Below are 25,589 nucleotides of genomic sequence, written 5' to 3'. Positions count from 1 at the left end.
GGACAATGGCCTTTAGGGGGCGAGAGTGAGGCAGAGATTAGGGAGGAGTCTACTGCAGCAGTCCCAGGGAAGACTGGGGGCAGTGTGTGTGTGTGTATGTGTGTGTGTGTGTGTGTGTGTGTGTGTTTAGGGAGCAGGGGGGCAGGGGGAGGGGGCAGAAGGTTGGGAGTAGCCGCAGGACTTAAGAAGGGAAAAAGATGGGGGGCGTGAGAGGAGGTGATGGGGTTTTGAAGATTGAGGGGGCTGGCTGCCCTAGAAAAGAGGAGCTGGGGCCCTGCCTGCACCCTCATCTCTTCTGCACCCGCCCTGCCCCAGATCCAGAGTGGAGCCTCAAACCCTACAGCCTGGTGCGGCCGCTGCTGGTGCCCTCCCTGCGGCCCGTGGTGCTCCTGCCCGAGTGCCTGGCGCCTCGGCTCATCCGCAACCTGCTAGACCTGCCCAACTCCCGGCTGGACTTCCAAGTGTGCCCAGCGGGTGAGCCTCTGTGCCCGGAGAGGGGAGGGCAGGGTGGCACTCTGGGGCAGCCAGGCCCACCGGCCCTTTGCTCTGGCTTCTTCCTGCTCTCCAGAAAGCCTGTCTGGGGAGGAACAGTGCGCACCCTCAGCTCCCGGAGCCCCCAAGGCCCGGCCTGCCACCCCTGGGCTGGGCAGCAGGATTCGTGCCATCCAGGAGTCTGTTGGGAAGGTAGGTGCTGGGGTGGGGCTGCTCTGGGCAGTCCCTTCCATTCTGTGGGCCTTCCCTCACCTGTGAATGGCTGGTGCATCTCGCCTATCTGTCTCCTTGTCCTCAGACTCCCCTGTCCTGGGAGCTGGCTGGGACAGTGGGGGTGGGGGTGGAGGTAGCTTGATCCTATAGATGTGGAGGCTGAGGTCCAGAGAGGCAAAGTGACTTATTTTCCCAGGTCTCCCGCCTCCCCCCGCCTCGTTGTTTCCTCACTGCCAAGGTCCCTCTGGATGGGGAAGCGGGACCCTGTAGGGGCGGTGCTATGGAGCCCAGTGCTGGGGTGTGTGTGGGGCAGGGCCATTAGTGTCTCTGGGCCGGAGTAAAATGTAACCTTGACCCCCGAGAAGAAGCACTGCCTGCTGGAGCTGGGCACACGGGGCGTGCGGGAGCTGGTCCAGAATGAGATCTACCCCATCGTCATCCACGTGGAGGTGACCGAGAAGAACGTCCGGGAAGTCAGGTGAGGCCGGACCCGAACCTCCTTCCTGGGGGTATCCGCCTCTGGCTCTCTCTGGCTCTTCTCCGTCCTTCTTTGCCACCTGTCTTCTTGTCTTCCTCCATCTGTTGGTCCTTTCTCTCTAACTCTCCGTATCTTTGTCTCTCTCTGTCGTCGCTGTGCCCTTCTCTGCCCACTGCCCACTGCCCACTCTCTTCTCTTGGCAGGGGTCTGCTGGGCCGGCCGGGCTGGCGGGACTCGGAGCTGCTTCGGCAGTGCCGCAGCTCGGAGCAGGTGCTCTGGGGGCTGCCCTGCTCCTGGGTGCAGGTGCCCGCCCACGCGTGGGCCCACTCGGAGGAGCTGGCCAAGGTGGTCCGCGGCCGCATCCTGCAGGAGCAGGCGCGCCTCGTGTGGGTGGAGCGCGGCAGCAGCAGGGGCAGCAGCGGCAGCAGCGAGGCCTGAGGGCCCTTCTGAGGCCTGCGACTTGCTCATGCGCTCAGATGCCCCCAGGAGACCCTGGTGTCTGTGGTGGAGCTGGGTCCTCCCTGTCCTGAGCCTTCGCAGGCCCTTGGGCTCAGCTCTGGGCTGCCACCGAGTGATCCTGCTGGAGCCGGAGCCAGAGCCGGAGCCGGAGCCAGATCCCTCCGACAGAGCTTCCACCCTCCGGCGCTGTACCTGCTGCTCTGGGCCTTCCCATGAGCCCTCAGGTCTCCGTGTCCCCACGCGTGGGGCTGGGTCCCTCCATCGCTGCCTACGCGGAGCATCGGGGTTCTCACTCCTGTGTACTGTTTGATCCGCCCAAGTTCTCACGGGCAGGCTGCTGTCTGTGCCTGCCCCGGGTGCTCGAGGTCTCCCAGGCTCTCGGCCTGTTCTGCTCACAGGAGCCCCGAGCCCGCCCTTCGTGACTCCCGCCCGTCAGCTCGCATTTCTGTGTATAGCTCCACACGTGGGCATTGTAGCTGCCCTGGTCCACTGTCACCTGTGCCGTGTCTCCAGGTCACACACGTGTCCGTGGTTCTCTCTCCTGTGTAAATGTCATGTCCCCCACCCCCACGACACTTGGGCACTTAACACGGGTGTGTTCCCGGTGAGCACACCCAGGACCATGTTCTCAACAGCACCTCCTCCCTGCCCTGCCGCCTCCCAGAGGGACCGGTGGGGGGCGGGGGGGGGGGGCCCGGCTGCTCCGGCACCAGAATGTACGGCTCGTTTTAATGGGCCCCTGTCACTCAGAAGCTGCACATTATGGAACATTAAACAGTTTGTCATAGAAGGTGGTGGCCTTTTGCTTGTTTGCATCCCCAGTGGGGGTGGGGGGGCGCTTGTCCCACCTCCAGCTCAGCTTGATACCACCTTTCAGGTTCCCTCTTGCCCTTGGGGAGGGTCAGATTTCACTCCTGACTCATCCCAGAGCCGCTGGCCATCTGTGCTGGCATCACCTTACCCGCCCCCGAATGACTGGAGAAGGGCCCCACAGATGGGCCACCCCCACAGTTGGCCCCGCTTGTGTCTGCTCATCAAAGGAGTGTCCCCGCCGAAACCGGTTTGGCTCAGTGGATGGAGCACTGGCCTGCGGACTCAAGGGTCCCAGGTTCGAGTCCGGTCAAGGGCATGTACCTTGGTTGCGGGCACATCCCCAGTAGGGGTTGTGCAAGAGGCAGCTGATCGATGTTTCTAACTCTCTATCCCTCTCTCTTCCTCTCTAAAAAATCAATAAAATATATTAAAAAAAAAAAAAAAAGAGTGTCCCCTCGGGTGGGGACACTGAAGCCAGCAGAGCGTGGTCTTGCGTTTAAGGGCCTGGCTGTGGAGTCCAGGAGACCAGGAGCAAGCCTTCAGTGTGCAGTCGGGTCTCTGAGAGCTCCTCCAGAGGGGTCAGTCACCTCCACTGGGAGAAATCCAGGCAGGCCTGCTGGAGGAGGTGCCACTTGAGTTTGAGGTTCCTTTCTTCAAGAGGCATTTATTGGACTCGTGTGCCTATGTGCTGTGCTAGGTCCTCCTATGACTGTTCTTGGTAACAGTAATGAACTTGGGCTGGCCCCTGGGAGATTTTGGGCCAGTGGGTTACTAGGTGGAGAAGACCTCAAGAACAAAGGCTCAGAGGCAGAAAATGGGTTGAGTTTGGCCACTGGGAAGTGGTAGGAAGTGAGGCTGGGACGTTTGGGGGGGGGGGGGGGCGGCGCTGCCTGATTCTTAGTGTCCTTTGAGGTCTGGCTCAGACACCATCTCCATGCAGCCTGCTTGATTCTCTCAGCCCTTGGGGCTTCTCCTTGGCCATGCCATACCCTGCCGTGTGGCAGGATGGCGGGCCTCAGGGGGTGGCTGTGGGCTCCTTGGGGGAGGAAACTGGGTCATTCTCATCCGGGAAAATGAACCTCTCCCCTCCTTGCTGTGTGCCTCGTCCTTGGTCTAAGGACCCGTGAGTCTGGGTGAAGAGGTGGGAACCCGGTCCCATGTTAGGTGACCTTCCAGGGGTGAAGGAGTCCACTAATCCTTTAATTTTTACCCCGTCTTAGGTTGTCCTCATTTTATAAATGATGTAAGTAAAGTTCAGAGAGGTGAAGTAACTTGCCCCGAGTTACACAGTCAGGATTCGAACCCTGGTCCGTGTGGCAGGAAGCCTGGTGATGCTGGTCTGAGAAGATGAGCTGTGAAGGGGCCTGGCGTGGGGCTAGCCCTTAGTAGGGTGATTCAAAGGGTTAGTTACAGTCCTGCTGGTGTGGCTCAGTGGTTGAGTGTCAAACTGTGAACCAGGAGGTCACGGTTCAACTCCTGGTCCCAGCTCTCCCCTCCTTGCTGGTCCCTGATGCCTGCCAGACTTTTGCTTTTGCAGGGGGCTGGGGCGGGGTGGGGGTGGGGGAGGGTCCCTGCCTCACTCCCTTACACTTCCTTCAGGTCTTTACGTAAATGTCACCTTCCCCCTGAGGCCTTCCAAGACCACTTTATTTAAATTGCGATCCTGCCCTGGCTGATGTGGCTCCGTTGGTTGAGTGACCTCCCTCATGCACCGAAAGGTCAGGTTGCTGGCTCTGTTTCCAGTCCGGGCACATGCCCAGGTTGTGGGTTCAGTCCCCGGTTGGGGTGCGTGCAGGAGGCAGCCAATCAGTGTTTCTCTCTCACATCAATGTTTCTCTCCCTCTCCCTTCCTTTCTAAAATTCAATAAAAACATATTAAAAAAATAAATGATAAGTAAATCCCAATCCCTTCTCTCCAGCTACTTCCCAGGCCCCTTTTCTACTATGTTCTCTCCATTGCACTTCCACCTCCCCACGCCTTTATGTTTTACTTATCTATTGCCTGTCTTCCTCATGAGACTATCAGGGCAGAGATTTCCTCTTTTATTCGCCGAATCTACAGTGTCTAGGACAGTGCCTGGCACATAGTAGCTCAGTAAATATAGTAAATATTTGTTGATTACACATAAGGAAGTACCACGTGGCTGTAAACTGAGCTGGGCCTGCTATATACCCAGCCCTACATTAGGACTGGAGAGAGTGTAAAGGAAAACCAATCTTTTTTTTTATTTTTAGTATTTTTATTAATTTCAGAGAGGAAGGGAGAGGGAGAGATAGAAACAACAATGATGAGAGAGAATCATTGATTGGCTGCCTCCTGCACGCCCCACACTGGGGGGTCGAGCCTGCAACCTGGCATATGGCCTGACCAAGGATCAAACCATGACCTCCTGGTCCATAAGTCGACGCTCAACCACTGAGCCACACCGCCCGGGCCATTGTAGACCCTTCTGTGAATAGCAATCCTAGTCTGTTGTGGAGACCAAAGGAACTGGGCCAACCACTGTGGGAGCCTGGGAGTTGGGAGGGGCATCAGAGAGGGCTTCCTGGAGGAGGGAGCCCTTGAGCTGAGCCTTAATATCCAAACAGAATTCATCCTGGTGGAGGGAACCTGGGTGAGGACGCAGGGGATGGGGGAGAGCGTGCAGGAGGAGGAGCCTTGGGCACAAGCTGGGAGGCCGGAGAGCAGGGCACCATACAACAATGGGTGTTGAATGAGCTCAGCTGGCAGTCTCTGGGGAGTGGGAAGGCTGGAGGGCCCCTCCCTTCCCCCCTGGCACGGAGGGCTTGTTGTTGCCCCCACCCCCATTGCAGCAGCTGGCAGGAACGGGGCTGTCCCTTCAGCTGCCTCTTTTGCGGCCACCTCTGGGGCTCCCAGGGGCCGGCCCCGCCCCTTGGGCTGCGCTGGAGGGAGGGGCGGGGCCAGGAGCCCCAGAGCGGGCGGGCTGCGGTGGGGAGGGTGGCCAGAGCAGGTGGAGGGCTGGCGGAGCAGAGGCAGAGGGGCTGCCGGGGCTCGGCCTCTGGGGCCCGAGCACCAGTGCCCAGCTCTCCCCTCCTTGCTGGCCCCCGATGCCTGCCAGACTTTTGACTTTGCCGGAGCCCCTGCCTGACCAGCCGCCCCTCCCCGTCCCGTCGGGATTTGGGGGCCGAGCTGTCTGGGGCCCCAGGGCCAATGCAGTGCCGGCTCCTCCGGGGCCTGGCAGGAGCCCTCCTCACCCTCCTGTGCATGGGGCTCCTCTCCCTTCGCTACCACTTGAGCCAGTCCCCGGGGAGCGTGCAGGAGACCCCCGGGCTGAGCCCGCCGAGCCCGCCGCCCCCGGAGCTGCAGCTGCAGGACGTCTACATCGCAGTCAAGACGACCCGCGCCTTCCACCGCTCTCGCCTGGACCTGCTGCTGGACACGTGGGTCTCCAGGACCAGGGAACAGGTGACACGCCGGTGACGGTGGGCCCCCGGAGTGGCCCCTGGCTGCGGGACTCAGGAAGGCTTTTCTGTGGGTTGGGGTCCCTGGCAGCCTTGAGGAGAAGCGGCTCACCCACCTGCCCACTCGCCCTTCTTCCCAGGATCCGGGGGCTCCCGCGGTCCTGGCTGTGCCCTCCCTGGCCCTGGGGTGCACTACCCTCGGGCCCACTGCTCCGTCTCTTTTAGGGGCCAGGCTGGGCTCATGCCCCAGGTTTCTGGGTCCCTCCTGGGGATCCTCTGTGTCCTGGCTGTTCCGGTGCAGGCTTCACTCCTGCCCAGCCTGGCCCAGCCTGGCACTGGGGGCAGGGGTGGGTGTTGGGCAGCGGGGCCAGAGGCCTCGAAGGGGTCCTGGCTGACATGAGCCTGGCCAGGCTGCCCCAGTGCGGGCCCTGGTGCTGTGAGAGCAGGGGTGAGCCCCTGAGGAGGGGACCATCTAAGTGGGGCCTGTCTGGAGAGGGCGGAGTGGGAGGCACCCACGACTCTGGTGCCCAGGGTGTGCCAGGGGAGCGCCCCTGCCCCCTTGTGCTCATTTCCTGCGGGGGGCAGTTTCTGAGGGAGAAGGAGGGGGACGTGCTGTGACTGTGGTGGCTGAGGCAGAGGTCGGGGTAGGGCCGGCCCAGCATGTGGGATTGTGTGTGTGTGTGCGCGCGTGCATACGTGTACACTTACATGTGTGGAGCCAGTGTCGGTGCTAGACATGCTGACAAGACGCATGTGGGCGACAGGCTCGTGGCTTCTGTTTCCCCCAGAGGCGGCTCTACAAGCTGAGTCCCTTCTGGTTCTTCCCTTTCCCTCAACCATCGCCCTCCTCAAGCAGTCAGTGGTTTGGGGTGTTGGGAACCATCTCTGGGGGAGGTGGGGGGCATATTTACACATGCACACACACACACACACCACATGCACACACACACGCGCACACCACATGCACACACACACGCGCACACCACATGCACACACGCACATGCTGTCTCCACTTTGGCGGGTGGCTCCGGGAAGGAAGTGACTGAGCCTTCAGAGGGGCTTGGGGACTCCTGGGGACCAAGGATGGGGGCAGGTGATGCCTGGAAGAGGCCAGGGCCCCCTGGGGAGAGGATACCCGCCCCCCCCCCCCCCCGCCCTGTCCCAAGTTCCTGGCCCTGATGTCCTAGCACCTTGGATTAACACTTCCCCACGGGGCCCCCAGCACATTCTTGTCTGGGGGAGATTCTAGTTCTACTGGCGGAAGTCCCTGCGCCTGGCCCTCCCCGCAGACCTTCCTGTTTATGGCGGTGTCTGTGTGTGCCCGGGAGCGTGGCCTCACGTGGTCTGAGGCCCCTTCCTGTCTTGTCTGGATCACCATGGTGGTGCCCTTGCCCCGGACAAGGAAACTGAGGCCCACGGGGAGGAAGTACTTGCCTGTGTGTCACCCCGAAGGCCTGAGGGGACAGAGCCCAGTGGGACCAGCCCCCACCTCTTGGCCAGGGCCCTGTCTTCTCTGCGGAGACCGGGATCCAGCCGCCTGGTCACTGGGCTATAGGAAAGGGTCCTGGGCCTCCAGCCGGGGCGGCTGGGCCTGGCAGGACCAGGCCGGGAGAGGAGAGGCAAGCAGCCAACCCCTCTGTGTCCCCGATTCAATCCCAGATGCCACCCCGGCAGCCAGGGGGAGAACCCGCTCAGCATCTAAGGGGCCGAGAGTCAGAGCCATCAGTCAATCTAACCCTCCCAACAACCCCACGTGGTAGCCATTATGGGGTCGGTGGCACCTTCTAGTGTCCCCACAACGTGCCCTCCTGGCATGCAGAGGGTTTAGAGCTGAAACACATTCAGGAAGAGGCTCAGACCCGCGCCTTTCGTGCCTAAAGAGACGGGGAGAGAAAAAGCTGGTCCAGGGCAGGAGCCTTAGCACAGCACCTCGTCGTGAATGAGTGGGACTGACAGGGAGGACGCAAGCAACAGCTCTTTCCCAGAGTCCCCTTCCCCCAGATGCCCCTTCGTGTCCGTTATTTCTGGAGGCCCTGCCGGAAGCTGTTGAGCAAATGTTTGCTCCTTCTCATCTACCTGTGGATTGCCTGCCTCCCCCTCTTGGTCCAGAAGTCTCCCTATTTCGGGAATTTCCATCCTATGTGAAGTCCCTGTGTGCAGGCATTAAACTTTGATTTTCTCCTGCTAAGGTGCTGTTTGAATGATTGGGCCAGTCGGAAGAACTGAAGGGGCGAGAGGAGAGTGTCCTTGGCTGGCGCGATTGGTAGTCCCATTTCACAGGCCAGGAAATGAGCCCAGGGAAGCAGGGGTGGGCGATGAATTCCCTCAGCTGAACTCCCGCCCTCGCCCCGCAGTGCAAGGGCGGAGTCTCGAAGCGTGTCTTTCTGGGCAGAGGTGAAAAGAGGAAGGAGGCTCGAACAGAGGAAGAGGAGGGGGGACGGGGAGACCCGCTCCGCCACTGCAGCCTGTGGCTCCTCTCTCTCTCTGTGACCTCGGCCAAGGCCCTCCCGCTTTCAGCCCTCAGTTTCCCCATCTGCACAGGACAGGAAGGTCTTGGCACCTCTCTCAGCTCTGCCATCGGGAGCTGGCCTGAGCTGGTTAACTCCAGGGCTGGGCGCCCACCCCAGCTGGTTAAGGGCGCCGGGTGGCAGGTGGGCCTTTGTGGCAGTGGGCTGGGGCGGGCTGGGGCTCGTGCGCGGCCTTTGTCCCAGGCAGAGGGGGTGGGCTGGGGGAGGTGCGTTTTGTGACCCAAGAGGAGCCTTTCTCTTCCCCACAGTCCCCTCCAGGGCTGGGGCGGGGCTGGGGGAGGGGAGGGGTGGGTAGCAGCGAGGGCCCCTCACTTCCCTCCTCTGGAGCAGATGGCCCTCCAGCCCCCCCTCCTCCCCCTCCCCCCAGTAGGCTGCCTGTCCCTTTGTTTTCCTGCGAGATTTTAGCCTTTGCCAGGGTCCCCTCTTTAAACAAATCAGATGCAACCCTTGCTCAAAGGACACTGCCCACTGCCCCGTGCCACCCTCAGGATTCCCATGTGCCCTGCCCACCCCCCAGGCCCTGCTGTGGGACCCCTCCCCTCCCCCCCATTCATTCCCGCTCACTCGCCCATCCACAAACATTCCCTGGCCCATTTGGCTCCGGCTCCAAACTCTAGAAGAGTTCCACTATCTGGTGGCAAAAGTTGGCCAGGGAGCAGGGGGGAACGGCCTGGCTGATTTACTGGCTCCCGCGGGGGCTGTGTTGAAAACAGACATGGGGTTGGGGGCAGGACCGAGCAGGGAGCCCGGGGGAAAGGTGACTTCGAAAGCAGGCAGGAGGTGACGAGGGCGGGTGGGCTGGACCACAGTGAGGCCTGGGCTGTGAGGCTGGTGGGGAGAAGTTACATTTTGGGCCATTTAAAGGTTAAAGGTTAAGCTGATAGACTGGATTGCGGTGAGGGGGGGGCAGGCGGTTTGAGAGAAAGAGAGGAGGCATAGTGACCCCAAGGTGTTGATCTCAGAATGATGGGGAGGCCAGGAGAAAGTACAGATCTGGGGAGCGAGCTCAGTGTCGAGGCTCTGGGTCTAGGTGCCTTCCCCGGGTCGCCGGGATTTGAGAGTAAGGGAGTGGTCCCCGGCCTGTGGGTTTGATCCCGGCTCCACTTGCCAACTGCCACAAGCCTTGGTCCGTCACTTCGGCTCAGATTTGCCATCTGTGAGGGGGACAGACGGAACACCTGTCTCCATGTTTAGTTGGGAACCAGGAGTGTGAAAGCCCCTGGTGGGGGCCTGTCCACCTGGGAGAGCTGCATGAGGGCAGGATGCAGGATTTCTGAGATGCGTGGGGCCCCCACGCTCGCTCGCACAGGGGTTTTGCGTGGCCGTGAAAGCTACGGCTGCTCCCTAAGGGATGCCGTAGCCCAGCTTGGGGGTCTTTTCACACAGTCTGCCTCCTGACAGTGTTTAGGGTTGTGCATATGTGACTGGGAAGGAGCCAGGTGGGTCTCTGTGCTGTGTTTTGTGTGTGACTGACAGGGTCCCTGTGGGTGCTGGTCTGTGAGGGGGCCGAGTGAGTGAGACGCATGGGTTGGTGCACACAGGGAAGTTGTGTGTCTACAAAAGGTGGCTGTGGAGGGAACCAAAGCTGTGTCACCCTGTGGCTGCTCTTTGGGACGCGGATTTGAAGCTGTTTATGGAGAAACAGACCCAGAGGGGCTTTGCCCCGCCCCCTCTCCTGCCTGCCTTCCGATGGGAGCCTGGCTCAATCAATCACCTTAAGAATCTTCACCTTCACAGTTAGCCAGGCACCTCCTGTGTCTCGTGCCAGGTGTGTTCTGCTCTTCCTTAACGACCTGTAAATGGCCCGTTCTCACTTCTGAAATCCAATTCCTCTCCCTTTTCTGCTTTACCCAAAATGTCTTCTATACCCAATGTTGCCCCACTCTACTTGGAACGTTTATGCTTCTGTGGATTCCCCATGCACACAAACTAAAACTCATTTTCTCCTATGATTCTCTCTCTGGTAGTTTGATTATTCGCCCAGCTAGAAGAACTTAGAAGGTGGGAGGGAAAGTATTACTATTTTTTTAGCCCCCACAGTTGTGTGTGTGTGTTGCATGGGGGAGTAGCTGAGAAAGTCAGGTTGTCCTAAGCGAGAGTGTGACAGGGCGAGGGGTGTGCCCCTCCCTGAAGGAGTAGAGAGGTCTGCTGTGTGAGTCTACCTGGACGGGTGGCCCATCGGGTTGCAGGCACCCCTCCCCACCTCCCACGACCTTTGGCTGAGCCCATCCTGACTCCTCTTTCTTCTTCCTAGACGTTTGTCTTCACTGACAGCCGGGATGAAGGCCTCCAGGAGAGACTGGGTAACGGCCTGGCCTGGGGGGAGGCTGTCTCCTGGCCTGGGAGTCCCCGGGAAACAGGGCTGCCTACTCTTGGCATGTGGGGATTCCCCTTTGCCCCAGAGCAGAGCAAGCTTCTTCCCTGGAAATGGGTGTGGGTGTGGGTGTGGGAGGGGCTGTGCTGGACAAGTCCATCAGCTGTGGGGTCCTGGGCAGGTCAGCCCTCCCTGGCCTCAGTTTCCCCGTGTGTGAAATGGGAGTGGTGGACTGGCCTTGCTCTGCCCTGTCACGGAGCCTGTGTGCAGAGCTGTGGGGAGGAGGCGGGCAGGGGCCTCACACTAGTCCTCCCTTCTCCAGGGCCCCACCTAGTGGTCACCAACTGCTCTGCGGAGCACAGCCACCCAGCCCTGTCCTGTAAGATGGCTGCTGAGTTGGATGCCTTCTTGGCCAGTGGACTGAGGTGAGTGCATCTGGGTCTCTGAGGGCAGGTGTAAGCTTCGCCTGAGGCCACTTCCTGTTCGGGGTGTGGCACCAAAACAGTGACATCGTCTGGGTCCTGTGAAATTCGTCGTGTAAGCCCTCCTGTGGTAGGTCTCTGGGCAGACTGTCTAGGTTCAAATCCTGCCATTCACTGGCTGTGTGACCTGGGGCAAGTGTCTTAACCTTTCTGAGTCTTAGACCCCACTGGTTAAATGGGCACACCTTCTTCAAGAGCTTACACAGATGCTGCCTGGCACAGAGCCACCCCAACCTCGTAACTCTTTATTGATTGACTAGAGGCCTGGTGCACCAAATTTGTGCATGGGGGAGGGGGGTAAGGGAGGATTGTGGTGTCCCTCAGCCCGGCCTGTGCTCTCTCAAAGTCTGGGAGTCCTGTGATTGATTGCCCCACAGAGGGAGGCCCCGCCCACCCACAGCAGTTCCACCGCAGGGTAGCCTGGGCCTCCCTCTTGGGGCGATCAATTGCAGGGCTCCGTAATCCACCACCCAAAGAGGTAGGCCTTGCCTATCCGTCCAGGGCTCCGTGATGGATCGCCCCCACAGAGGGAGGCCCCGCCCACCCGCCGCAGCCTGCTGGTCAATGGCCTCCCTCTTTGGGGTGATCATGGGGCGATGGCTGGGCCCCCAACCAGTCACATCGCACCCGCCTTGGCTGGCCTGGCGCCAGTGGGTGTCATAGCATGGTCGTCCGGATGGTTGTTCCGCTGTCTGGCCGTTCGGTCGATTTGCATATCATGCTTTTATTATTACAGATTATGGGGGCACAGCAGCCGGCAGCCCTTGGGAAGCCCCCTCCAAGCTCATTGTCCCCCTCCCATCCCCGCAGGTGGTTCTGCCACGTGGATGATGACAACTATGTCAACGCAAGGGCGTTGCTGAAGCTGCTAAAGGCCTTTCCACAGACGCTGGATGTCTACATAGGCCGGCCCAGCCTGAACCGGCCCATCCACGCTTCGGAGCCGCAGCCCCACAATCGCACGGTCGGTCCCTCCCTGGCATCTTCGGGCCCTGGCCACCTGGGCCGTGGGGTTTGGGGTGGGGCCAGGCTGGGGGCAGGGCTGCGGACGAGGCGGTGGGTTTTCTGGGTCTCGCTGTGTGTCGAGCTGGTGGCTTTACCTCTGACACTCTGTGGAATGGGGAGACTGAGATCATGCCAGGAAGGCAGAGGGACTGTCACACGGTCGGGCCTTGGTCACGGGGGAGCAGTGGCTGGTCCTGGTCACACAGTGAGCGCGGGGATGAGCTGGGCTCCTAGCCACCTGGTGCGTCGTGTGGTTGTACAGGTTGTTAAAATGCGAATACTGCCGGGCTGGCTGGCTAACCGCCCAGGCCTCAGTCCCTGAACGTGCCCCTCCCCTAGGGGACCCCCTCCCTTCAGACTTCACTAACCTTCGCCTGGAGAGTTGACCCCCGACATAACAGGGCCCCCAGTGCCAGCTTCCGCTCCAGGCCAGGGTGGACACTGAGTAAGGTTGCCAGGTTTAGAAGACAAATAAACAAAACCAGATACCTGTTAAGTTTGACTTTCAGATGAGCAGAGAATTTTCTAGGTCAGATATGTTGCATGCCTTCCCACCTGCCCCCAGGACGCCACCGGGGATTCAGTGTGGGGGGCCCGGGCCTCCAGGGCTCCCTCGGCCCCAGGAAAAGGCCAGTTGCTGCTTCTTCGGAGGCAGTGTCTGCAGCGGGCGCTGGGCCCGCACGGGGCCGTCTCCTCCCTCGGTCGCCATCTGCCTCATTAGGGAAACCAAGAGAGCAAGAAACACAAAACCTTAATTATCAGCAGCTAATCAGCCTCTGAGTCCTAATTAAATCCTCCAGAGCCCCAGGGTGTGTGTGTGAGTCGATTTCAGGTGAGCTGAGGTCCCCAGGCTCGCACACCCCCTCACCCCTGACCTCAGAGGTGGAGAGCTCTGCTCTGGAGCCAGACTCCCTGGGTTCACACACCAGCCCTGCCACTTTTTGGCTTCATGACCTTGACTGAAGTCTCCTTACCTCTCTGGCCTCAGTTTTCTCATCTGTGAAACTGGTGGTAATAGTCTCTTCCTCATAGGGTGGTTGAGAGCAAAAAAAAAAAAAAAAAAAAAGAGAGAGAATTAAGTGGCATCTATCCAAATGCTCAAAATGGGATCTGGTATATAATAGACACTAGTAAATGTTAGCAATCGGTACCCAACTCAGCCTTCATCTCTGAGCGGGTTCAGCACCCTGCTGGGCACACCCAGGCCCAGGCCCCAACAACGTGCACGAATGCCCTCCTTGGCACACAGCCTACCAGTGGGATGCCAGGACTCTGCCCCAAAGTCTCCTAGCCTGTTCAGAGCCTGGGACCAGCCTGTGTGGGACAGAAAAAAGGGCAAGATCTCTGGCTTGGGGTGAGTCCCAGCTCTGGGACCTCAGGCAAGTGACCTCACTTCTGTGCACCTTGGACACCTCATCTGCGCCATAGCCCTCGGCACAGCCAGAGCTCAGGGTGCGGTGGTTGCATTGTTACTGCTGGTGCTACTGTAATTCTCATCAGTGCATTAAACAAGCATTTATTGGGCACCTCCTGTGTGTCAGGTCCTTAAGAAGCCATTCATCCTGTCTTGCTGAGCCCTGACCTCCCTCTAGGAGGGCAGTGTTTCCAGAAGTCAGCTCATAGAGGTTTTCAGGAGGATGCTCCGGGCCAGGGGACCATCGGATTTTAGAACTTAGAGCCAGCGTCACGCTCACAGGTGACAAATCAGGCCCAGAGAGGGGCAGTGACTTTCTTAAAGTGGGGGAAGCAGGGAACCCAGTATCGGGCTCCCCAACTCCCTGCGGAGGCTTCTTCTCACTGCTGCATCATGGGAGATGCAACCCAATGCAACATGCATCAATGAAGCAACAGCTGTGTACGTGGGAGGAGGTAACCTTAGGGAGAATTTGCTTGACCAAGGGATGGTACAGCTCAAAAGGGCCCAGTGTTTCTCAAAAGCCTTAGAGAAATTCCAGGGTGAATTCACGGGACCTCGCAAAGGCGCTAGAAGAGGCCTTGGTGATGCTGGGCAGGGGCGGAAAGTGGTTTAAATCTCAAAGGGATGTGATTGGTTCCTGAGGTTGAGATGTCAAGGGGTTTCTGGCCTCAGCGGCTCACAGGCCTGCCGGTTCTCTTTACTCAGTGAGAGGTCTCATTCTCTCCTTTTGTGGAAAAGTGTTCTTGGTCCCAGGAGATAGGAGTGGCAAGAGCCGTCAGTGTATGTGTCCCCTGTAGGCGGCATCAGGATTATAGCTTGGGAGCCTGGTGAAAACATCTCTTCCTCACAGTTGCATAGAAAGCTCAGGAAAGGATTCTGATTGGTTGGCTTAAGTGACATGCCTGTTGGTGAGCCAATCACCTGGTCAAGAGGTGTGGCCCTGTGGTGATTCCTGCCCACCTCTGTGGCCTAGGGGAGCAGGTGCTGTGTTTGGTAGCCCCGCTCACACCACAGGGGTAAGGTGGAGACATTTCTCTGGGGAATCGGGGAAGGTGTGCAGGACACACAGATAGCACACCTGCCCTTTTTACCTGGAACCCAACCAATTAACTGGTGTAATTGGTAGACCCTTGATTAGCTATGTGACTTTGAGCCTCAGTTTTCTTATCTATAAAAAGGGCATAATAATGTTAGGCTGTAGCGAGACTCCAGTGAAGTGTGAATTAAAAAGCTTTGAAGCCATGCTAGATGGTGGTGAGGGGTGGCCTGGCTATTGCCCCCACTCCCAACCCTCCCCCCCCCCCCCCAGGCTCACTCTCCTCCTCTTCCCCTAGAGGCTGGTCCAGTTCTGGTTTGCCACTGGGGGTGCTGGCTTCTGCATCAACCGGAAACTGGCTTTGAAGATGGCCCCATGGGCCAGGTAAGTAGAGACCCCCTGGTGGGTGGGGGAGGGTGGGGGTTGCCGAGAGCAGGTGGCGCTTGGTGTGTGCTCGGGGACTTGGAAGCAGGAAGGTCTTCAGCGACAGCCCAGGCCACACAGTATGCAGGAGGCCGTAGCTAGAGCCGAGCTCTGCCGTGCCAGCTGGTCCCAGGAGAGCCTTCTGGGAGGCAGGGAGGGCTCCAGGTGTTGAGGGTCCAGGCCAGTGGCCACAGCACGGCTCTACCCCTCAGCGGCCCCCGCTTCGTGGACACGTCTGCGCTCATCCGGCTTCCTGACGACTGCACCGTGGGCTACATAATCGAGTGCAAGCTGGGGGGCCACCTGCAGCCCAGCCCCCTCTTCCACTCCCACCTGGAGACCCTGCAGCTGCTGGGGGCTGCCCAGCTCCCGGAGCAGGTGAGCGCCTCAGGGCACGTGGCCGTGGGGGAGGTGCTCATGTTTGGGGCTCTCCCCTATTGACAGGGAAACTGAGGCCCGGGGTGGCAGAGGATCCCTTAAGGGCATCCAGTGACTCTCCACCTTCAGACCTCAAGGGTTGTGATGTGACTGGTTCCTGAACTGGTCCCCAAGTGCCAGCCGGAAGGACCTGCGCAGATGAGACGAAGCTTGTCTTCAGGTTCAGAGAGCCTTGCTCCCAACCCGCTACCTCCTGTCCCTCTCTCCTTCCTTCAATCTGCCGTCCTCCCCACGTCCCTCCGAAGGGACCAGCCTGCCCTTCCAGCTGTACCCTTTGTCAGAGTCCCTTCCTTCACCAGAGCTTACCTGTCCACTGCTCGCTGCGCTTCCTTCGAACCCAGATCTCACTGGGAAGGACCGGTCTTCGGTGAGGACGCCGAAGCATGAAGTCAGGCTGGGGGAGGGGTAATGACTACTGAGGTCCCACTGGCTCTGCCTTGCGGATGCTCTTCTCCAGCTCAGAGGTTCCAGCCCTGTAGGTGGTCCTGGCTGGGGGGCCCCTGGGATCTTCCGCCCAACAGTGCGAGGCAGAGCCCTTTTGGCACAAGTGATAGCAAAGCAACAGGGACTGGACAAACAACGGGACAGTTACGGGCCGCGCACCTGGGTACCTGTGGGCTTGGCCTCACTGGCTGGGACTCGCTGGGTCTGGCTGGGTCTGGCTGGGACTGGCTGGGTCTGGCTGGGTCTGGCTGGGACTGGCTGGGACTGGCTGGGTCTGGCTGGGACTGGCTGGGACTGGCTGGGTCTGGCTGGGACTGGCTGGGTCTGGCTGGGTCTGGCTGGGACTGGCTGGGACTGGCTGGGTCTGGCTGGGACTGGCTGGGACTGGCTGGGTCTGGCTGGGACTGGCTGGGTCTGGCTGGGACTGGCTGGGACTGGCTGGGTCTGGCTGGGTCTGGCTGGGACTGGCTGGGTCTGGCTGGGACTGGCTGGGACTGGCTGGGTCTGGCTGGGACTGGCTGGGACTGGCTGGGACTGGCTGGGTCTGGCTGGGACTGGCTGGGTCTGGCTGGGTCTGGCTGGGACTGGCTGGGTCTGGCTGGGACTCGCTGGGTCTGGCTGGGACTGGCTCTAGGATTCTGTCCCCTGTTCACCTGCCTTCCCCCACGCCGGCCCGGTTCTCAGGCAGGCTCGCCCCTTTGCTGGCCCGTTGGCAGCCCCGGAGGAGGGGAATGCCTCCTTCCGCCAGATCCCAAGGCTGCGCTCACTGGTCAGACGGCCCGCTTGGGTCATGTGACGCGTCTCCTGTCAGCGCCCAGAGTTAGTGTAGGTCACTAGGCCTGGAACTGGGTGTGGGGTTGGTCCCATTAAGACCTCAGGGCCTGAAGCCAGGAAAGGGGGACAGATTTGAGGCAACCAGAACCAGGGCACCCTAATGGGGTAACCAGGGCACCCTAATGGGGTTTCCAGAGCACTCGCTGTGCCGGGCACCACACTGGGGCCTTATCTTCTTTAACTCCCTGGTTTCTCACAACATGCACATGCGGTTGGTACTAACATTTCCATTCCACAGATGGAGAAACTGAGGCCCAGAGAGTGGAACTAACCATGGCCACGTTAGTACGTGGCAGAGGGGGATTGGAGCCCTGGTTGGGAGGCCCCTACGCGGACAGTCGATGGCCACTGGCCTTGGCAGCCTTGGGCTGGGGTCGTTGTCCCAAGTCCCTGCTGCCTGCGGAGAACCTGAGGCTCTGGGGTGTGGAGGGGCATCTGCTAGGGCCCCACAGTGAGCCTCGGGAACCTCCACCCAGGCACACAGCACACCGGGAAGGTGCCTTCCCTCTTGGGCCTCAGTTTCCCGACCTGTAGACGAGGGAATCGTTGCAGCCTCCTAGTAAGCTGGACTGTTGGGGCTGCGATGGGGTTTGGGCCTGAAGGTGCGCTTCACACTTAGACTGCTGGGCGACAGGGGAGGGGGGGGCTCCTCAGTGACACTCCCTCCGCTAATGGGGCTTCAGGCGCAGAGGCAGGCTCTCTGTGCCCTCAAAATGCCTTGTGTGCCTTCCTGCTTCCCCCCAATTCTGCCCCCTTGTGGGGTCCCCAGTGGAACACCCCTCAACCCTCCCCCTTCTTCTCTGCTTCTTCTCACTGCCCAGGTCACCCTCAGCTACGGCGTCTTTGAGGGGAAGCTCAACGTCATTAAGCTGCAGGGCCCGTTCTCCCCCGAGGAGGACCCCTCCAGGTGGGTCTGGGGCTGAAACTGTCGAATGGGAGGAATGGGGGCTGAGCCCAGGCACCCAAAGGTGGGCGAGCCAGGAGGGAGGGGCGTGAGAGAGGCCCTTGGGCTGACAGCACAGAGAGGGGAGTGAAGGGCATGATGTTAGTCCCTGCTCCACCACTGGCTTGCTGTGTGATCTTGGGCAAGTGCCTTGCCCTCTCTGGGCCATAATCTCCCCATTTTGTAACCCCAGGAGGCTGGGTGCTGTGGATCTGGAGGCTCTCCCAGCCCCGGTCCTCTGGAATATGGAAATGTCTTCGCTGGGCAAGGACCTGCTCCATGGGGGACCTGCAGGCACCGATGGGGAGTTGTTATTTGATCTTTGTCGGCTCTTTGTTTCCTTCATTCCCTTCGGTGGCTCTTTCCTGTGGGTAGACGATTGGAATGGGGGCTAAGATGTCACCCGGGCACCTTCCGGTTCTGCCCCTAAACTGGCCCCAGTTTGATTGGGGCTGCTCAGCTCAGCCCCTGACTGCTGTGGAGCAGCTCAGAGCACAGCCTGTGCACACGGTGGCAGGAGGGACGAGACCTGCTCCAGGAGGTAGAGGAAGACTGTGGGACGAATGTGGGACGAGAGAGGAGGGTGGTGCCAATTCTTCTCCCCGCAAGGCCTTGGGCCTGGATTTTGGATTTATCTGAAGTATGTAACCCGTGGGGGGACCAGGCATCCTGGCCCTGAAGTTCTGCACAGCTGTCTGGTGGGGGGGGGGGGGCGTAAGACATAACTATTCCTAGGGCTGAGGGCAGGGGGTTCCTTCTAATGAGGCGAGCTCCCCGTCAGTGGAGGTGTGCAAACGGTGGCTACACTGCCAGGAGGTTTAATAATTGCTGTCAAGTTCTCTAAGCCCGAAGATTCCAGTGTCCACGGGTTTCTGCCTAATGGGGCTGGAGCCGACGGGGACCGGGATGTGCAGGGTTAGACGTCCCGGCTCCGCGGAGGAGGCCTCCTCCGGCTGCCCTGGCCTCGGAGGTGTCCCTAAGGCAGCAGTTCCCAGCCGGGGGCCGTTTGCCCCTGAGGTCATCTGGCAATGTCTGGAGACATGTTGGAATGCTACGACTTAGGGAGATGCTCACGACCTCTAGTGGGCAGAGCCCAGGGGATGCAGCTAAACATCCTACAACGGACGGGACAGCCCCACAATGAAGAATTTGCAGTCCCAAATGTGAATAGTGCCGAGGTGGAGAAACCCCACTCCAAACCCTAGGAGCCCACGGGGTAAGGGTCGGAGTGGGGTGACGCTTGTCCGTTTCTGTTCTCTCCGTAGGTTCCGCTCCCTGCATTGTCTCCTCTACCCTGACACTCCCTGGTGCCCACAGCTGGTGGCCCGATGAACCCTGAACTGCTGGGCGGCGGTTGAGCTGAGGCCTCTGGCTGTCCCTCGCCTCCCAAGGCGGCCCTGAGGGCCTGTGGCCGGTGCCCCGGGGAGGGTAGTCCCTGGCAGGGCTTCTGAGAGGTGGGCAAGCCCAGGATCGGATGGTGACTGGTGGTGAGGGCATCCCAGGCTCCGGAGAGGTGGGTTGGCTGGCCCGGGAACCGGGTGAAGTCAGAGAGGCCCCAGGGGCTGGGCTCCCATGGGCCCTGGGAGGCTGCATTGAACAGGGTGGGGGCCGTTGAGCTGGCCTGGGGCTCAGGAGTCTTAAACCTCAACAAAATTACACGGGCTTCTGGGTGGGGTGTGGCCCCAGCCCCAGCTCTGGTCTCTCAGTCACTCCCGGGGGGTCAAGCCCTGGGGCCTGCCACTCACTGCTGGATCCCTGGGCCTGATCCACACCACTGGGCACCCAGGAGGCGAGGTGGCCGGTGCAAGGTCTGTGGCAGGTGCTGTTGGTGCTGCGAGTCTCCAGCTCCTTGCTCCCACCCCTTGCTAACAGACCCCGGTTTTGTTTGGAGGATCAGCCTGCCCGGATCCGATGATGGATCATCCGGGGTCCCAGCCAAGCTTGATGAGCCTTTTGCCCCCTCTCTCAGCTCCCCGTGCTGTTAGGCGCTTCCATGAGCCCAGCTCTGCTACAGTCAGAGCTCTGCCCCTTCGTGTGAACTGAGCAAAGCCAAGGGGGAGGCATGTGGGGGAAGTGTTGCAGCCCCGCACGCCCTCCTCCTGCTGTGAATGTGGCATGATGCCTGGCTCTGGGCAGCCCCTTTGCTGCCGTGAAGGAGAGGCCGGACAACCTTCCGCTCCTGTCTTGTCTAGCTCCTGGTTCTGTGAGAAATTAAACCCCTGTTTGTTCACGTCTCTCTTGGCCCAGTTTTTTTTTTTTTTTTTTAAATATATTTTATTGACTTTTTACAGAGAGGAAGGGTGAGGATAGAGAGTTAGAAACATCGATGAGAGAGAAACATCGCTCAGCTGCCTCCTGCACACACCCTACTGGGGATGTTCCCGCAACCAAGGTACATGCCCTTGACCGGAATCGAACCTGGGACCTTTCAGTCCCCAGGCCGACGCTCTATCCACTGAGCCAAACCGGTTTTGGCTTGGCCCAGTTTTTTGTTACACGCAGTTGAAATGTTCCTGGCGGGGCCGGGTCTTTGATCTGCCTGTCACAGTGGTGGTGATTTGGGTCCCGAGCTATCCATCCTTGCTCCGCCCTCGCTGTGTCGCCTTGGGGAATCCACTAGGTCTCTCTGGCCTGTTTGCCCAGATGTTCCTGCTCTAATAGATGAGAAAGAGGATACCTTCCTCCCTGTTGATGTCTGGGTGGAAGGATGTGGTGTAGGGCCTGGCACAGAGCCTGGCTCAGAGCAGGTGGCCGGCTCAGAGAACGGTGACTGCTGTTAGCGTGTGTGAGTCATGGTGTGACAAGGTGTGTGTGTGGCATGTACTCTTCTACACATGTCCGTGCTAAGACTTGTGTGTGGTGTATGTATGTGTTTGTGCCCCTGTCACACGGGTGTACATGTACACGTGTGTGAATATGTGTGTGCCATGAGGTGCTGGTATGCGGGAGCTACTCCTCCTTTTCTCTGCCCTCAGGCCTGGGCTGGGGGAGGCCAGGGAATCAGGGAAGGCAGAGTGGAGACTCGGAGCTGAAGGATTCAGCCTCTGGTGTTGGATAAAGAGGGGGTGACAGCCAAGGTGGGAGCTGAATAAATGCAAGTGCCCTGAGAATGTCAGGTCCCAAAGAGCTTGGATGAATGAATGAAGTGGTTGTGGGAAATTTTGGCCGGTGGTGCACGACTGGGGAGGGTAAGGGTTGGGAGGTCTCTTCTCCCCACCGCATCACGCCCAGGGATGTGGGGAGTCAGGGTCACAGTGGGGCTCTGGGCTGGGGGAGGAGGGAAGGAGGAGGAGAGGGCCTAGGGCTGGGGGCTCCTGTGGACACACCCTCCAGCCCTTGAAGGACTGGTCCCTGCTGCTCTGTCTGGGACCACTGAGCCCCAGAGCCTCAGCCCTGTTTTCCAGGGTGGAGCCTGAGCCCCAGCGAGGGACCACTGTGCACTTGGGGTCACACAGCAGGTCAGATGCTGAGCCAGAGGGCTGGGCTCTTCCAAGCCTTCCCCCGCCCCTGGGCTACGTCTGTGGGATGTGAGCCAGGAGGAGTGGCCTGGCCCTGCAGCCCGGTGGGGGTGGTGTGTGCTCCAGAGCCGCGGTCCGGTCTGCGGTCCTCTCCCCGCCACACGTGGAAGGCTGCCTGCCGCCCTGCTTTTAGAAGCAGCATGAGACTTGCGGGCTGTTCCCAAATTCTGAGGGTCGAGTGGAGGGAACAGGCCATCTGCTGCCTCCATTGTCCCAAAATAGCTGTGGGAGGGGGAGCAGAGTCAGCAAGGACCAGAATTGGGATGGAGGCTGGAGGCTGGGTTTAACCCTGTGTGTGTCTGGATGGGAGAGCAGGCAGCCGCCTGTACTCTGTGCTAAGGTGGCCCTCGTGGGCAAGGGCTGGCAGTGGGGGCAAGGTGGAACTACCCCATCTTGCCTTGCTGTGCCCCTGGGGCAAATATCACTCCCATTTTGCAGGTTAGGAAACTGAGGCACAGAGAGGGAGAAGGCCTTAGTCTAGGTCACTGGGCTTATGGGTGCCAGAGCCAAGACTTGAGGCGCCCTGGCCCTGCCAAGGTCATCTCAGTGTGGGGCGGCTCTGGAGGTCAGAAGCCTCTCCCGGCCAGGCTCTACGTCCGGTCCACACCCCTGGGCAGGCGGCTCCCCTGTCCGCTGGTCTCCCTGTAGCACACGCACCATGACTTTTACACAACGGGCGGTGTGGTCTCCGTAGGCTGCACAGGAAGCTCCTGGTGCAGGTAGCAGCTTAAGAAGCACCACCTCCCTGCCCTCTCTGAGCTCAGTGTTCTTGGCTGTAAAAGGGGGTGAAAGGGGTGCTGGACAGGCCTCCCTCTCCACTCTGCCACCCAGGTCTCAGCCATTGTCAGTCCCACCTGCACAGAAGCCTCCTTGCTGGTCTCCCCATGACACAGACCCGGGCACACTGCCCCCACCCCCGTTTCTCCTGGTGGGTGCCCAGGCTCTCTCCCTGGAGTGCACCCCCATCTCTGCGTGGCTGGATCGGGCTCCCGTGTCCTCTCCTAGGGAGGTTCTCCCAGGCCGCCATGACACAGTGGCCTCCTCACTGTACGGTGGCGCTCTGCAGAGCTCTAACCCTCGCAGACACGGCTCTGGTGCGTCTGCTTGCTCACGTGTTGGTTGTCTGCTCGCTTCTGACTGGGGGCTCCGCAGTCCCAGGAAAAGTGTTGGTTCTGTTGCCTGCAGCTCGCTGCCTGGCACAGGGTAGATGCTCCACAAATCCTGTGGGACGAGTAGAAAAACGAGTGAGAGGGTTTCTCAGATCTCTCCCAGGTCTGTGAGTGCTTTCAGGCACCGCGTAAGGTGCTAAAACCTCTGGGGGGAAGGCGGCAGGGAGCTCCATAATGGGGAGGTGAGGCTGGTGACACTGGTCATTCTTAGTACAACCCCAAAAGGGAACATCCGGCTTTAAGTGCTCCTGGGAGATGCAGGAGCAAGGGCAGAGCACCACCTAGGAACTCTGCTTATCAAAATAATTGACCCTTCACAGAGCAGCTCTCCGGATCGAAATACCCATTTTCTGGAAATGGGGGGAGCAGTGGAACATGCCAAGTGACCCCATGAAGGTGCAATCCACCAGCCAACAGTGAGGGCAAAGGACCTCGTTTCTTTCTTTCTTTTTAAAATATATTTTATTGATTTTTTACAGAGAGGAAGAGAGAGACAGAGTCAGAAACATCGATCAGCTGCCTCCTGCACACCCCCTACTGGGGATGTGCCCGCAACCAAGGTACATGCCCTTGACCGGAATCGAACCCGGGACCCTTCAGCCCGCAGGCTGATGCTCTATCCACTGAGCCAAACGGGTTTCGGCAGGACCTCGTTTCTTCAACAAGTAAAAGGGCATAAAAAAGGAGGAGAGGGACTAAGGGAGAGGCGAGAGATTGAGAGTCATGACCACAAAATACAACACAGGGACCTGGTTTGGTCCTGATTAAATGAGTGGATCCTGAAAGGACATTTTTTTTTTTTTTGAGGAAAATGAGACTATTTGAACATGGACTTTATTCGACTGGGATTCAGAAATAGTTAATTTTATTAGGTGTGATAACAATATGGAGGTTTTTCTTGATGTTGTAATGTATGAGAGACCCATTTGGAGGTATTTATAAGTAAAATGATGAAACATCTGGAATTTTTTAACAAGGTGCTCGAGGGGAGAATGAAACGAGAATGGCAACATGGGGATGGTTGGTGAAGCTAGTGATGGGCACACGGGGTTCATTATGTTGTTCTTTTTCCGTTGGTGTGTGCTCGGAAACTGCCGTAATACACAGCAAACTTCGGTAAAGGGGGCCTGTGGATATTCCGTTTTGCGGGGAGCCTCTCCCCCTTCCCTTTCTCTTTCCCCTGCCCCCTCCTCCATGCCCCACATTCAAGCCCGGAGAGCATCTATTTTCATCAGAAACAGCTGCCCGGACTCCACTTCCTGTTCTTCCCAAACGCCCAGAGAAAGGAGAGGCTGACCTTGACCCCTGCCTGATTTGCATTTGGCTGGTTGCCTAGTTTCACCCCCCCCCCCAGGCCACCCTGATTTCTTTTGGTTCTGAGCACTTGTCCCAGCTGCTTTGTAACCAGCAGCACTTTCCTTGGGCACAGTCATTGGACACATTCCTCCACCCACTTACCACGTCCCCCAGCCAGCCAGCCAATAAGGATTTACTGCTCACCTTGGGGTGGGATGGGGGATGTCCCTGCGCCAGAGGCTACACAGGGGACTCAGGTGCAAGCCCTACCCTCAGCAGGGAGCTCAAATCCCAGTTGGGACAGGATAGCAAGCATGTCATTGATAACATGCAACCATGGGGCACAAGGAGGGAGGACTGAAATCTGGGGGTCTGCGGGGCAGCAGCGGCCAAGAAGACTTGATGTGGGAAGTGATGTTGGATCTGGGGCTGGGTCCATGAGGGGGTGAGAAGGAGCAGAATGCATCCCATGCTGCCTTGCAGAGAGGGCTGGGGAGACCCTAAGGAAAGACACAAATGCTATGGTTATGAATACGACTGTTTTCATGCATCTACTTACCTTGCAGGGTGAGTTGAAGGGGGTACCTGGCCCAGTGTCCACATAAAACACGGAGGACTCGCCCTCCTTCCCTCCCTACATGTCCTGAATGATTTTGTAAATTCCCCATAGAGTAGAGACCATATCTGAGGCATCTCTATACCTCATAGGATCTGGCACTTTACAACGACTGACGATGTAGGTGAGCGAGTCCGCCTCGGGCCAGAACCAAGACTCACAGGTGCTTGATAAAAACATAATCCAGGGCCCTTAAGCTCTAGACCTTCAGAACCCAAATCTCCAAAGGAAGGGCCAGAGACGCTGTATTTTTACCTGGTTCCCCAAGGGGCTCTAGTTGCTAGGTTGGAGAAAAATGGGAGTTAAAGGGAATTCAGCACCACGGACAGATCATCCATGGCGGCCTCTGTCTATGCTTCCTAGGGACTAGCTGGGGCAAGGGCATTCTACCTGTGCATGTGGCGGGGGCTCTTGGTCTAACTGACAGGGGCCAGGTGGACACCTGTGGCCTTGGCCCCCATGTGCCACGGCCCTCGTCTGAGTTTCAGGAGTGAGTCTCAGGGCGGGCACTGGTCCTGCTGTGGGAGATAGCTCTAACTGCCCAGGAGACATAGCATAAATATCCCCTCCATTTCTTTTATTCGTTGTAAGCAACCCCGTACTGCGCAAGCAGCAAAGTATGAAGCCTGAACCTCTGTGAACAAATTAATCCCCCAAATATGGTTTGAGCACCTACTCTGTCCAAGGGCTGTGCTGGTGGACGAGGGTCACGTAGGGATGAGCGAGATGCAGCCGCCAGCCTAAGGAACCCACAGGTTGTCAGACACGGTTGTTAGAAGGGAGAGCTGCCTTCATGATAATGAGACTCGAGGTAGCGAGTGTGGGTACTGGAGAGGCAGCCAGGGGCGTGGAGAGAACAGACATTTGGCGGGGGAAGCTTCAGGGTTTGAGACTGGGCCCTGACTAGCTATGTGGCCTTGGCTCTCAGAGCCTCAGTTTCCTAATCTAACAAATGGGGATGATTACATCTATCCGGGCCCCCCTCCCAGGCATTTGTACGAAAAGGGCCCCTCAGTCCAGTGCCCAGGACCCAGCCCCAGCACCATTCATTCACTCATAGACTCCACCCCTGTGCCAGGCCCGGTGCCAGGCATCTTGCACTGGGGAGCAGGGCAGCGGTGGCTCTTCCTCTTCCTGCTGGCCCCCCAGCCAGACTACATGTCCAGCCTCCCTTGCAGGAAGGGTGGTCATGGGACGAAGCTCTGGCTGCTGGATGCGCCCCACATGCAGACCTGGCTCATAATCCCC

At 59.0% G+C, this 25,589-nt stretch overlaps 2 protein-coding genes across 3 annotated transcripts in view; both read left to right on the top strand.

The window, feature by feature from the left end:
- The window catches only part of CARD10 (caspase recruitment domain family member 10), a 28,271-nt gene extending 25,417 nt beyond the window's left edge, over nucleotides 1-2,854 (top strand). The window contains exons 18-21 of one of the 2 annotated variants that reach the window (XM_054719494.1): nucleotides 316-474; nucleotides 569-684; nucleotides 1,071-1,183; nucleotides 1,387-2,854. In XM_054719494.1, the coding sequence (XP_054575469.1) occupies nucleotides 316-474; nucleotides 569-684; nucleotides 1,071-1,183; nucleotides 1,387-1,621 (623 nt within the window). In that variant the 3' untranslated portion in view covers nucleotides 1,622-2,854. Of the gene's footprint in view, nucleotides 1-315; nucleotides 475-568; nucleotides 685-1,067; nucleotides 1,184-1,386 lie in introns of both variants that reach the window. The other variant, XM_054719493.1, reaches the window with a different exon arrangement.
- Nucleotides 2,855-5,409: 2,555 nt separating this feature from the next.
- MFNG (MFNG O-fucosylpeptide 3-beta-N-acetylglucosaminyltransferase) lies at nucleotides 5,410-19,979 on the top strand. The gene is made up of 8 exons (XM_008144657.3): nucleotides 5,410-5,882; nucleotides 10,661-10,709; nucleotides 11,043-11,145; nucleotides 12,013-12,166; nucleotides 14,959-15,044; nucleotides 15,296-15,461; nucleotides 17,621-17,706; nucleotides 19,008-19,979. The coding sequence occupies exons 1-8, from the start codon at nucleotides 5,628-5,630 to the stop codon at nucleotides 19,072-19,074; spliced, it is 966 nt and encodes a 321-aa protein (XP_008142879.2). The 5' UTR covers nucleotides 5,410-5,627; the 3' UTR covers nucleotides 19,075-19,979.
- Nucleotides 19,980-25,589: the final 5,610 nt, after the last annotated feature.

The sequence above is a fragment of the Eptesicus fuscus genome, chromosome 7 (genome assembly GCF_027574615.1).
Source record: "Eptesicus fuscus isolate TK198812 chromosome 7, DD_ASM_mEF_20220401, whole genome shotgun sequence".
NCBI classification, from domain to species: Eukaryota; Metazoa; Chordata; class Mammalia; order Chiroptera; family Vespertilionidae; genus Eptesicus; species Eptesicus fuscus.
The sequence above is the reverse complement of the archived record's forward strand: the minus strand, read 5'-3'. Positions and strand labels throughout refer to the sequence as shown.